Source organism: Stigmatopora argus, chromosome 23 (assembly GCF_051989625.1).
Source record: "Stigmatopora argus isolate UIUO_Sarg chromosome 23, RoL_Sarg_1.0, whole genome shotgun sequence".
Classification (NCBI taxonomy): domain Eukaryota; kingdom Metazoa; phylum Chordata; class Actinopteri; order Syngnathiformes; family Syngnathidae; genus Stigmatopora; species Stigmatopora argus.
Window position 1 is genome coordinate 4579761 of NC_135409.1, and position 13299 is coordinate 4593059.

At 49.0% G+C, this 13299-nt stretch overlaps 1 protein-coding gene across 1 annotated transcript in view; it reads left to right on the top strand.

Moving 5' to 3' along the window:
- wnk1b (WNK lysine deficient protein kinase 1b) overlaps window positions 1-13299 on the top strand; it is a 48782-nt gene that overhangs the window by 29010 nt on the left and 6473 nt on the right. The window contains exons 6-27 of the mRNA XM_077594516.1: window positions 1695-1783; window positions 2045-2184; window positions 2254-2333; window positions 2408-2642; window positions 2702-2913; window positions 3308-3607; window positions 4384-5736; window positions 7143-7229; window positions 7308-7361; window positions 7783-7929; window positions 8398-8597; window positions 8666-8825; window positions 8900-9016; window positions 9097-9207; window positions 9953-10004; window positions 10071-10205; window positions 10280-10793; window positions 10868-11148; window positions 11296-11357; window positions 12399-12455; window positions 12886-12969; window positions 13214-13250. Of these exons, the coding sequence (XP_077450642.1) occupies window positions 1695-1783; window positions 2045-2184; window positions 2254-2333; window positions 2408-2642; window positions 2702-2913; window positions 3308-3607; window positions 4384-5736; window positions 7143-7229; window positions 7308-7361; window positions 7783-7929; window positions 8398-8597; window positions 8666-8825; window positions 8900-9016; window positions 9097-9207; window positions 9953-10004; window positions 10071-10205; window positions 10280-10793; window positions 10868-11148; window positions 11296-11357; window positions 12399-12455; window positions 12886-12969; window positions 13214-13250 (4507 nt within the window). The remainder of the gene's footprint in view (window positions 1-1694; window positions 1784-2044; window positions 2185-2253; window positions 2334-2407; window positions 2643-2701; window positions 2914-3307; window positions 3608-4383; window positions 5737-7142; window positions 7230-7307; window positions 7362-7782; window positions 7930-8397; window positions 8598-8665; window positions 8826-8899; window positions 9017-9096; window positions 9208-9952; window positions 10005-10070; window positions 10206-10279; window positions 10794-10867; window positions 11149-11295; window positions 11358-12398; window positions 12456-12885; window positions 12970-13213; window positions 13251-13299) is intronic.

Below are 13299 nucleotides of genomic sequence, written 5' to 3' on the forward strand. Positions count from 1 at the left end.
TCCGTGCTCGTAGAAATTGTTATACACGAAAGATATGCAAAAAAGACCTGGCTTGGTCGCATCACGAAATTTTGATCGCATGACGGGCGAATTATCCGATCGAAATTTCCGCCGTAAGACGAGAATTTTGTATGACGAGCGGTCGTATGACGAGGTACCACTGTACTAATATTCATCCAAAATGGCCCCTCTGGAATCAAATCGGTGTAGCTTTATGAAACCCGCAAATTATTGCATTTCCCCTTCGTTCTGGCCATTTCTACGTCCAGACAGCCTCATAAAGGCCGCTTTCTCTCCCTCTCATCTGTTCTGCCTAATAGCATTAATAGCATTACTGCACCCAAACCCCATCAGGTCTAACTAACTTTGTTTGGCCCTGGAATGCCAGTATACTTGTGGATGACTGTGAAATACAGAGAGGTGGTTAGGGGGGTGGAATTGGGCAGTGAAAGGAGAGGGAAAGGAACCAATGAGAGAAAAGCTGGGAGGTGGTCTTTTGCGCTGGTAAACATTCTTCACTCATTTTGACAAAAAGCTTAGACTCTTCTCCGGGTACACGCAAGGTAAGTCACTCACCTTTCATGCCTTATTTTATCGCTCTATATATGACACATTGATGACCAAATTGTTTTCAAGAGTGTAATTGTGAAATGATTGACATAGGTGTGGATTTCATTTTTTTTCCGATTCATTCCATTTTAGTACAGTAATGCCTTGACATACGAGTGCCCCAACGTAAGAGCAATTTGAGATACGATTAAATTTCGAGCAAATATTTATCTTGAGATACGAGACAAATTTTGATATACGAGCAGACAGCGGACGCGAGCGGCTGCTCATAAGAACATCATGGCCACTGTCTCTCTCCCCGCAACTCCCCCGTGTAATGTCTCTCTGGTCCCAACCAGATGTGGTGGTGTTTTTTTCAGAGGGTTCGAACGAATTAATTTGTTTTTAGTTCATTTCTATGGGAAATGTTCGTTTGAGTTACGGGTAAATCGACACACGGGCTCAGTCCCGGAACGCATTAACCTCGTATCTCGAGGTACCACTGTATTTACCGTATTTTCACGACTATAAGGCGCACCGCATTATAAGGCGCACCATCAAGGAATGACACATTTTATTTTATTTTCCATATATAAAGCACACTGGATTATAAGGCGCCCTGTCTATTTTGGAGAAAATTTAAGACTTTTAAGTGTGCCTTATAGTCGTGAAAATACGGTAAGCTTGGATTTCAACTAGTATCACATAAGAAAAGGCCTCATTGGCTGCTAGCCCCTCCCTGTTGGAATAGATTGGACATGTTTCGCTGTCCATGGCACTGAATGAATTTATTGTCAAATGTTTAATCACTTCCAATTCCTACTGGGTCTTGTGAAATATGTTCATTCGTAACAATGAAGCACTTTTATCCCACCGCCATAAATTGAAATGACTGGGCGCCATTGATGTTAACCAGATTAGATTCTCAGACTCCTTTGGGTATTTCTCAATGTTCCTTTGCTTGATTCAAGTCACGCTCATCACGTGACTTTGCAAGTGACCAGCAGTGAAATGAAGTCCCTTTTTTTTATCGCGCTATCACACGGTATGGACGTTGTAGCGTGACTGCCGTATTTTCACAGCAAGTCGACTAAAGGAATGATTATATCATCCATTGAGTTGACTTGGTTATTATATTCCCGCAGGGAGTGAAGCCTGGCAGTTTTGACAAGGTGGCCATTCCAGAAGTGAAAGAAATCATCGAGGGTTGTATCAGGACGAACAAAGATGAACGGTGAGATACACGGCAACCGGCTGTTCTCAAAACAAGGATCAGATTTTCTTAAATTGCGTTCCTCATCCAGTTTTCCAAAAATGACTTTTTTTTTTGGCCTTCCTTGGCAAAATTCAGGTATGCTGCCTGAAGCCGTGAAGTTGCAAAAATAATTGTTGTTGTTCCACTTAAATGAAGTGAATAGTCCGTGACCGAGTCAGTCTGAAATGCATCATCTTCAACGGCGTTTCGCTCATCTGAACTTGTCTTCCGATCCTCTAGATACGCCATCAAAATATTGTTGAACCACGCCTTCTTCCAAGAGGACACGGGGGTAAGGGTGGAACTTGCGGAGGAGGATGACGGGGAAATGATCGCCATAAAATTGTGGCTCAGGATCGAAGACGTCAAGAAGCTGAAAGGTAAAACCCAGCTGCTTTTTGAGGCCGCGACGACCAGTTGAATATCGAGGTTCGCCGCTGCGCTTTCAGGAAAATACAAAGACAACGAAGCCATCGAGTTCTCCTTCGACCTCAACAAGGACGTTCCGGAAGATGTGGCTCAGGAAATGGTAGGAGCCCAAGACCGGGCCGGATATGTCGCAATGATGACCGCGTGACCAATGGGAGCCCGACCCCTTCAAAGGTTGAGTCTGGCTACGTGGCCGACGGCGACCACAAGACCATGGCCAAAGCCATCAAGGACCGCGTGTCGCTGATCCGAAGGAAACGAGAGCAGAGGCAGCTGGTGCGAGAAGAACAGGCGAAGAGGAAACTTGAGACGGAACAGCGAGAGGCGCTCAAAGCGGCGCGTGCGGAGGTCGGGGATACCGAGGTGGAGCAAGCTCATCACTATCAGCGGCTGGCCATCTCGCACACAAGTAAGACTCGTGATGTTTTTCTTCCTGGCCGCGGCGTACTCAATTTGCCGCCGTCCTAGTCGAAGGAGGCGCCGACAGCGGTCAGGGTTCCTCGCTTTTCTCTGGCGACTGCCCCCAACTGACCATGTCGTACAGCTGCCCGCCCGCCACCCAGCCTCACTCGCAGAGCTCCTACCAGCCCACGCCCGGCGGCGCCGCTTCCACCGCGCCGCAGCAGCAGCAGCACCCGGGCTACGGCCAGCCGTCGGCGCCGGCGCCGCAGCAGCCAGCAGTGAGTGGAGTCGATCTTTGCCGACAAGCCTCATGTTCATGCGTCTGGATTGTTGTGGGGTGCGATGGAGTGCGCTCGGAGTGATTGCAAGTGCCCGAATGCATGGTTGAGCATGCTGGCGTTTGAGTTTTATCACTCACGAGTGGAAAAGAAACCACATTTTTTTATGTCATTTTCCATCCTCCATTGTCGTTTTAGGTGGCTTTGGAATGTTTTATTTCCCCTCCTAAATTGTCACATTTGTGATTAATGTATCGTTTATTTATTTCAAATGTAATCCTAATGGCAGACGATGTTAGATTTCCTATCATTTGGTTTATGTTGATTATTTTTTATTTTTGCTGTTGCTTGTGTTTCTCCTCCCTCCGGGTCCCGACCTCGTCCCACCCCGCAGCCTGCGTCCCGCCGTCGTCGAAGCCGTAGCATGTCCGTTTGCGTGCCCCCGTCCTCGTTCTACCTCACCCCCTTGCCGCTGCGTCCCAAGCGGCCCTTTACCCCTCCGCCCGACCTGCCGTCCTCACCCAACCCCTCCGGCTCCGGCGTGCACCCTCGCGCGCCCTGCTCCGCCGAGAGGGACACCTTCGCCGGGCGCCTCTCCAAAGCCCTGGAGACGGTGTTTCCTCTTCACTCCGCCCCCTCGCCGCCCAGCGCCAGGCAACGAAGGGCCAGCCTGCCCGCCCTCTTCTCCAGCCCCGTAGGTTGAAAACGTCTTGTTCCGTGGCGCCACGCTTGGTGGCGAGAAGCAGAGAGATTGGCGGAAAGTTAAAAACAGGGATTGGCTACCACCTTGGTGTTTGATCTCCCTTTCGCGGCCTCTCTTCTTCTGATAGGTTGACTGGCTCTTCCAAATTTATGCATACTACGCACTAATATCATATGCATCTGACGCCAGGAAAGCCCATTTGTAGCTTAAATTATGTGTAAGAGGTTAAAATATTGTGGTACTTTTAGATTATTATTTTTTTTTTGCTTCTAAAGTGGCTATATCCACCAGTTATAGTTGTCATTTTTTGTTTTAATTTTAGTTTAACAGTAAGTTCAACGATGAGGTTCAGTCCTTTAAAAAAAAAAAAACAATTGCTTACATTCTGTTGCTCGCATCTTCAATATTTTTGCAAAAAAAATGGTAAAGCCAGGTCACACTTCCCGAATTAGCACGCCGTCTTACATCTAAACCTTGAATCTGTAGATAGCCATCAACTTTTACGCCATTTACGTACCTGAGTAAAGATGCATCGGCAGAGTGATGAACTTGAAGGCAACATTTCACCCTCCAGCTTCACTCCTTCCTGACTGCCTTTTATCATTTTCATGCAATTGCTTCTTTCTTCCCTCATTCTTTTTTATCCTTGGAAAACATTTTCCGCTTGCCCCCCTCCCCCACTCTACTCCGCGCTTTGTTCTACGATGACAATGCTCTCGGTATTGCCTTTCTGCCATTCTTGAACTCGATGTGTCTCATTATCACAGCAGCATTCCATGGCGCACCCTTACAGCGGAGGACCGAGCGGCGGAGGAGCAGCGGGGGGGCTGGCGCCCCTCCCGGCACTCCCCGACCCCCCTTCGATATTTTTCCCTCCCATCCCAGAACGCCCCGTCTCCTTCTCGCCCCCACCAAGCGCCCCCCCCAAAGCGTACAACGCGCAGCGCCGCAAGAGCACGTCTATTCTGGAAGCGCACACCCGCCACTTTCAGCCCACGTACCCCCGATACGGGAGCGTCCTGCACCCTTTTAGCGGCATGGAGGCCGTAGAGCCGCCCTCGATCTTCGTGGTCAACCCGGCGTTCGCCACGGCCGCTCAGAGACTCGCGGTCGGGGAGCACCTGCGTCTCCCGGGACAGTCGGAGCCCAGCTTTTACGGCTACCAGGACGCCAGGGCGGAACACGACGAAGTGGTGAGGAGACTGAGTTTAAATCAGGCGGCCTTACTGGATCATTACGAAGCCATGGCCTACGGCGGCTACCCGATGACCGCCCACCAGCTGGGTCTCTTGGGCTACCACCAGCAGAGGCAAGCGGCCGCCAGTCTGGGCTACGACTCGGCTCCCCAGCCCGGATATCTGCACCCTCACCTCATGCAAAGACTGAGCGGGCACAGTCCCATCCCTGCGCCGGTACAGGCGATGACCCAATCCGCCGGTCGTCCCCTTTCCGGCGACGCGCCACCTTGCGGCTACCCCACGTCGGCGCCGCCCATCCTGGCCGACACGCCGGCGGGGACGGGAAGCGTTTTCGATTACCACTTAGCCGGCGCCGCCGGCGACCCCGGGCCGATGGCCTCCAGACTGTATCGAGCCCGCAGGAGCTCGGTGGATCTCCCCCTGGAGGAAAACACCCCGACGGGGTCGGGGGGCTCCGGTTCCTATCTCCGACTCCAGCCGGTAACGGAGGAAATGTGTTCCTACGTCAGTCCCGAGCTGCCGCTGCCGCCGGGAAGTCTTTTGTTCCATCACGCCGGCCTCGTAGCCAAAGAGCGAAGTCCAGAACCTTCGACCAGCGACTCTCTGCCGTCCTCCGACGCCGGAGAGTTCCAGTCTCCTCCTCCCTCGTCCCGCCACTTTGACCCGTCGGCCGCTCAGTGCATCCCTCGGTCGTCCTCGGCCGTGTTCCGCGACACGGGCGAAAACCAGGCCCACCCGCCCTCGGCGCAGAATTTTCTCCCTCCCACGCCAGCCGGCGACAAGGCAGCGGCGGGGGCCCAACAGGAGTCTCTGGTGGCGAGCGCGTGGACCCGCCACGGAGGCGTGGTTCCCTCCCAGCCCGACATGACGTACCATGAGTCGTTGCTGGCCATGCAGGCCAATAACCCCGCACTGGTACTGGTACTGGTTCACATTTTCAACGTTGCAGGAAGTCCAAAAGCCATGGGTCCAATTACGTTCTTTGCTGGATTGCTGCTTTTGAATGACTTTTCTAGCAAAATTCCAATTCTCCTACAAATTAGCAGTCAGTGATTGTTAGTTGGTAAAGCTAATTTCGAGTGCAAAGGAGTAAATATGGTAATTTGACCCATGGGCCCTTCCTGTTGCATTAGCCTACCAAACCCAGCGTTGTGCTTATTGCTATCACGTAGTAAAGTTGTGAACTTAACCTCCCTCCCGTCGCTCGGATGCTACGGGGCACGTCTCAGATGTCCACGTTTTTATTCCTTGACAATGCACAAAGTCATGATTTGGGGTATTTGGCTTTGCTTGAGACTTGCCCTGTCGTACCAGACGGATGTTAACTTTGTAGGCTTTTATTTTGTTCCTTTTTATGTTTAAGTAAGTATTATTTTGTATGTATGTTCATATATTTCCATATATGAAAGATGTGTTTGTACAGGTATGCTATGCATATGGCATATTTGAGTATTATACAAATTGCGCATCGCTTCAAGGTGTTTTTTCATTTTTATTATTGCTTGATGAGACTTAATGGGTCTATTTTGGCTAAAACGACCAGATTTTCTCAATTTGTACGGACAAACAACAAAGCATACATACAAAAACTAGGGTTAGATTGAAAATAGCAATGTGAAAGTATTTGATGTATTTTTGTGTTGTACCGCTTAAAGTGTATTGTTTTGTTGTTAAAATGTACCTACAGGTTCAAAGGTTACAGCTGCAACTTATCCAACCCTTAGAAAGCTGATAGGATCAGTGTGTTATTTGTTATTGTTTTCATTTTGCATTCTTTCTAGCTTTTTATTTTTTATTTTTTTGGTCCGGTTTAATTTTTATTCCTGTGGATTGTCTGTCTCGTAGATGTATCGCAATTATACTTGCTTAAGCTCCCATCTTAGACAAGTATAATGTTGCGTGCGGCCTTCTAAGGGTTCATTTTTTGGTCTCACAGTCCCAATTATAACGCCAATCCAATTTAGGTGAACTTTTCAAACTAGCTCTGCTTTAGTCAGAAGGGTAAAAAAAAAATGAAACAGGGAAAACCTTTCTTTGAAAGCGTTTTGCTTTCATCTGTGACTGTAACAGTTTTTTGACAACCTGCATGACAACCCCCGCCTAATGAGCCTAACCCCAGTTTTGTGAACTGCTGTTCACCTGCCGTGTGTTTGCCTAACCGCAAAAGATTAATCTACGTATACGCATACATGCGTGCATACTCAAGAGTACAACATAGATGGAGAAATATAGACGTAACTTGCGTTTGCACCCATGTTTTTCCCCCCATCAGGAATCTTGTAACAAAACACTGATTCTTTCCTCTTTGGTCCTTTCGACCAATCCAGGCTCAAGGGCCAGCTGCCCACCCGTCCCAGCCTGCCCCAGGTTCCCCGCTGTTAGGCCCAGTGGCCCCCCAGGCCTCCCCCCAGCAGGTGAGCAAATTAGAAGAACCTTTACTTTGCTAATGCTGCAGAGCCTTGCCGTTTATTGGAATTCCTCTCCCGATCCAGACTGGCGCTTCATCCCTTCAGACGCATGTGTCCTTGCCGCAGACCTCCACACAGGTAGTCTTGTGTACCGACCAGTATTCCATGAGCTGTTGCCTTGCTACAAATGCACTTGGTGACAAGGACGCATGCCGCCTCTCAGTTTGCTTCTCTTTATTTTTCTTCCTTCTGCGTTCGTTGGGATTTTTTCTCCCGCTCGCACGGGGGGTGTTCAGTCATGTGACTTGAGCTCGTCACACAGTATTGAACACCTTTTTTTGTTATGCCAAGCTCAGCGAGCGCTGGTTCAGGTAACCTCGTTTTAGTAGCGTGCACGTGTGGACCCTACTGCCCCCCCCCCCAGCCCAACACACATTTTCCTTCAGCTTGTCTTTCCTGACTTAGTTTTTCTGTTTCCTTTTCCTCCTTTCCCAACTCCTCCGACTTCTCCCCTCGGCTCGGTGTCACCACGCCCGGCCGTACCGCGACCCCGGCGCAGCCCCTTCCCGTCACCGTGCCGATAGCGGCCGTGCCTGCCCCTCCATGCCCCCTCCCCGCCCCCGCGTCCCAGCCGTTGGTGACCGTGGTGCCAATCATCAGTGTTGTCCCCGCCCCTCCCGATACCGCCACAGAAGCTCCTCCCCAGGTACTGGTTGTGGCGTGGCCAAAATAGCCCTGCTCCTCGAGTGCTGGAACTTACCGTATTTACTCGAATATAAGCCGCCCTCGCGTATAAGCCGCACCCTTAAACTTGTGTTTAAATTGTTGATTTTTACAATTTCTCGTGTATAAGCCGCTACCTGATTCACAATTTTCTCCTACATATTCATGATTTTAATAGGGAGTACAAATGTGTTACTTTGAAGGGAAAATCTTAAGAAAAATCATCGCACATGGTATTTCTGAGATACTGTATGAATCAAAAGCACATTATTAGGGTCAATATCATAAGGAAGTTTGTAATTCATCCAGTAACGGTTGTTTTCTTACTGCAAAACTCAAAATAACCAACAAATAGTACATGTTAATTTGCCAACATCTACTGGTGAAAAAGAGTATAGCAAGTCTTGTGGGCATATAAGCCATACCCTTGTTTCAGTCATCTTTTTTAGTTATAAATACAGCTTATATGCGAGAAAATACGGTACCTCTGTCAAGCCAGTTGATGAGAGTTTATGTTCTGAAATGTATCCATGTTATTTTTAATTTTGGGGGGGTTTTGACTTCACTTTGTTCATTTCAGTCTGTGTCTCAGCCCACCGACCTATCACACCTCCAGCTGCATCCACCCTTGACCCAAGCATCCATTGAGAGGTAAAATCTAAATTCCCAACTCTCCGCCAAGCTAAATTCATTTGTTCTACCCTCTTTTTTTTCAAAAGTTTCAGCGGCTACTCTGAGGCTTCGGGCCTGAGCGACAGTAACGAGGGAGGAGGGGGTGGCCGCCACGAGGGTCGCTCCGCCAAGCGACAACAAAGGCGGTCCGTACGGAGCCGCTCACGGCACGAAAAGTTCTCCAAGGCCAAACTCGACGTCCTCAACGTAATTGAGCGAGCGCCAGGAATCCGAACCGCTCTTTGCGCCGGAGTCTCAACGTGCTCTGTGTCTATGTAAAGATATCCAATCGTGGTGACAGAGTAGCAGAGTGCCAACTTGAGACGCACAACAGGAAAATGGTCACTTTCCGCTTTGACCTGGATGGAGACAATCCGGAGGAGATCGCCCAAATCATGGTAAATCCTATCAGTGTCTTTTTTAAAACTTTTTTTTTTAAAGACAACCAATACTTCAACGTCCCTTCCGATCTGCCCAGGTTCAGAGCGAGTTCATCCTGGAGAGCGAGAGGGAGTCGTTCATCGAGCAGGTGCGGGAGGTGATCGAGAACGCGGACGAGAAAGGCCTGGAGAGGGACGTCGGCGGCCAGGTGAACGCCACCCCGTCGTCGTGCAGTCAATCGTTGGCAATTACCGAATTTTCACGACTATACGGCGCATCGTATTTTTAGCCGCAGTGTCAGTAACGAGTGCTATTTCTGTATTTTACACACAAAGGACGCACCATTTTATAGGCGCAGCCAGGCATGGCAAAACATACACGCTAAAAACACGTTTTTAAAAAGGCAACGGAAGCAAAACTGAGTTCGGTTGTACTTTATTTAGCCATTTTACAATGTACTCACGTCATCATCACCCACAAATCCATCATAGTCCTCATTTTCTGTGTCCGAATTGAACAATTGTCCAAATGAGTCATCGAAAACGCTGAGTTTTATACGTTCGTCCAGGCGGCCACAATCCATTTGCAAATAGTAGCTAGCGTAACTATTCCAACACTGTCTTCCATGTTTCGTAAAGCTGTGTTGATGCCGATCGCCAGGCCACAATCCATTGGGTGTATTGACAAAAGAACTATATATCCCAGCAGTCACTGCGCAGTACTTTCTCTACGGGAAAATAGTGGAGTCTGGGGCTGCTTGCCGTAGTTGTGAGAGCTGTAGAGGATGGTGTACTCGATTTATTTTATTTTATCGTGATAACAATTTTAGTACTGGTCCATATATAAAGCGCACTGGATTATAAGGCGCCCTGTCTGTTTTGGAGAAAATTTAAGACTTTAATGTGCGCCTTATAGTCGTGAAAATACGGTAATTGCGTTTGATTGGCATTTAGATGATGGGCAACGCAGAGCAACAGAATCCGACCATGTCCATCCCCATGCCAGGTAACTAAGCTGCTCGATGTTGTGTTTCAACTCGGGGCGATGTAAACGCACGTTGTGTTTGTTTAGACACGTCCGCAACAGGACAAGTGGTCCATTCGGCCGGTCGCAAATTCATCGTCAGCCCCGTTCCCGAGAGCAGGCTCAAGGAACTCGCCTTTCCCTCCTCTCCTTTGCCCTCCCCCGCACCTTCTGTCGACTCAGGCGAGCATTCCCCGTTGGACCTCCTCGGCCGACGAGCGATGGGATTAACGGCAGATTCTGTTGCGTTCCTCCAGGTGCCACTCAAGGTTTGGCCTTGTCAAAGTCAGCAGGAGCGGTCAGCCTCCAGCAAGCTTTCTCAGAGCTGCGGCAGAACAAGAGCCAGTTGGATCCGGGCCCGAGCACCGCCCCGGCCGCCGTGCGCCTCGCTCTTCCTCCGGCGTCCTCGATCCAGACGCGAACGAACGCCGCGGCCCCTGCGGCGGAAGCTTCAGCCGCCGCTGCCGCGTCCGCGTCTAGTTCCAGCCAGGAGATTGCGGGTGTTTCTCCTACTTCCACGCCCGCTTTAGCCGCCATGGTGACTCACTCCCAGTTTCAAGCGGCCGTTACCGCCGTACACGTAACGGGCACTCCGCCGGCCTGCGAAGCCTCCATCTCTCCCACTTCGGCGGCTTCCTTCGCCCCTTCCGCCGCCCCTCCTTCATCCTCGTCCAACGTCGCTTCAGTCCAATCCACTCCAGCGCACGCGCAGCCGCAGCTCGCCGCCGTGGCCGGCCAAACGCACGCTCACTGCGGCGAATGTGACGCCAGGTGAGTTTTTAAAGCAGCCGCGCCGTGTCTGAAAAGCAACCGGTCGTGAGATACGGTACTTTTTTGCCTCTCAGGTGCGACTGCCCAAGCAAGCCGGATGACATCCAAGCCCTGGAGAAGAAGCTGCGCTCTCTCTTCATGGACCTTGGGGGAGGAGTTATCTCCCCCCAGGGAGACCCGCCACCGGGCGAATCCGCCTCGGTTAGCTCGGCGGGAGGGTCTTCCTCGCCGCTGGGCTCCTCCATGGGCCCCAACCAGACGTCCACTCCTCCTCAACCCCCCGCCACCCTGGCGCTGGGCTCGCCAACCCCTGCGCAAGGACCTAGCACGCCCATTTCTACACCTGCAGCAGCCGGTACAGCCTTTTGACTCTTTCGGTGGCACTGACAATCAACTAGGGTTCGGATTAGGGGTTAAAGTTCAAGCGATTTGGACCTCTGTCACCGTCAAGGGCAGCCAATGAGTTAACGTCCTCTCACTTCTTCTTTGACTGTTTCCTCAGTAAATTGTGCCACCACCTTTGGCCAGAGCACTCCATCCAAAACCCCCCTATCCAGGGTACCGGTAAGTGCCTTTGCCTTCAAATGGGTACATATACATTATATAATTTCATAGGGCAGTGTTTCCCAACCAATGTGTGCCGCGGGAAATTGCAAGAAGTCATACAATGTAATATTCAGAGAGAAAAATGAATATGAATATAACGAGATTAAAATTGAACTATTACAAGGTTAAAATCCAAATATGATGAACAGGATTCTAATTGTGAAGCAGTCATTTTTTTTTGTAACACAAGTGGGGGGCCTGGCTTTGAACCAAAAGACAGTTGTTGCGCTATAAAAAAAAAATCTCTTTTGAAAAATAGGTTAGATGAGAAAGGAAAATTTCAGTTACACGCATAGCACAGCAAATGTGTTTACAATTATGTACAGCTATACAGAAGCAGGAGTATGCCTTAGTAGAAAAAAGTAAGGAAAACTGACGGTCAATTTCAAAGGAAAGGATGACAAATTTTTCCCATGTAAGCAATGTTTGACATTGTAAACCAAAGTGAAAATATGACGAGATATTGATTACGAAATTCAAATTGTGAAACTGTCATTTTGCTGCTTATTTTTCTCCAACATGAACCGGAAGTTGTTTGGTTTCCAGGGCATCAACTTTTGGCGACGTTAAGTCTGTGTGAGCACATTTTTTTTTGCGTAATATTAAGAGATTTAAGTCATATTTGGAGAAAAGTCATAAAATTATACCATTAAAAACATTTCATTACTTATTTTTGCATCACTCAAACCGGAGCTTGTTCAGGGTCCGCTTTTGGTGACATTAGGTCAGTGTGAAAAATGAGATTTGGAATAATTTGGGAGGTTTATGTGACTCCTGCTGATAAAACTTTGATGAGAATGACTATTGTTAATATAGGCGACATAGTTTTAAATGAAAAGATTTGTGCCGCACCTTAAAAAAGGTTGGGAATCACTGCCATAGGGGACACTGTCTATTAAACAAAACTCAATATGAATGATAATTTCATCACAATGGATCTTGCATGCAATGTTCACTATTTTCCCCTCTCCAAATCTCCACTTTGCTCTCTGGGATTAGACCTTATCTCCTTCTTCGGAACTCCCGCCGTCTCTCCCTGGACCGTGTCTCACTCAGGTGTCGTTACATTTGTTGCTATTCGGGGGTGCCGTACGTCTTAGCGCTTTTTACTAACGTTGAATGTTTTACGACGTCCCGGCAGCGTTTGCCGAGCGAGACTCACAAAAGCATCGAAGCGCCCTTAAGTCATTTTCACTCGCCTCTTATAGCCCACACTCACCGACAAACAGCTAAAAAAAAAAATGGACGTTTACGTGCCAGACTTTTGTTGCGTCTGCCTAAAAAAAAAGTGTTTCATTCAAAGTCCATAAAAATGTGGGTGTCGCCGACATGGGCAAGCCGCCATATTGAATTCAAACTGCAGTGTGGGGGATTTATGGCACATGTAAAGAGGGAAAATGACTTAACTATTGTTGCAAAAAAGGCTTTATTTGTGCATCGCAGTGGCAGATCCAAACAGCAGTTTTGCAAATGTCTCTTTCTTCAGTCTCAGCAGCCTTTGGAAGATTTGGACGCTCAGTTGAGACGAACCCTGAGCCCCGAGAACGTCCCGATTAGCTCACCTGTGCAGGTATGCATGCGTACAGTGAGTGTATACCTGTCAACCTCTGCCGATAACTGCCCTTATAAATGATTATGATTCCCCTTACAACCCCCCAAAAAACCTTACAAACACCGTAGGTGTTTGTAAGGTTTTTGGGGGGTTTGTAAGGGGAATCATAATCATTTATAAGGGCAGTTATCGGCAGAGGTTGAAAGGTATGTGAGTGTATCAGACCCCTTCTCTTCATTTTTGCTCTGCGTGTTCACCTCAGGGTTCACACGGTCCCGTTCCTTCGGTGGGACAACGAGGTATGTTGAGCCCACCTCTGCCCGCCTTCAGAGAATTGCATCGTCTTCC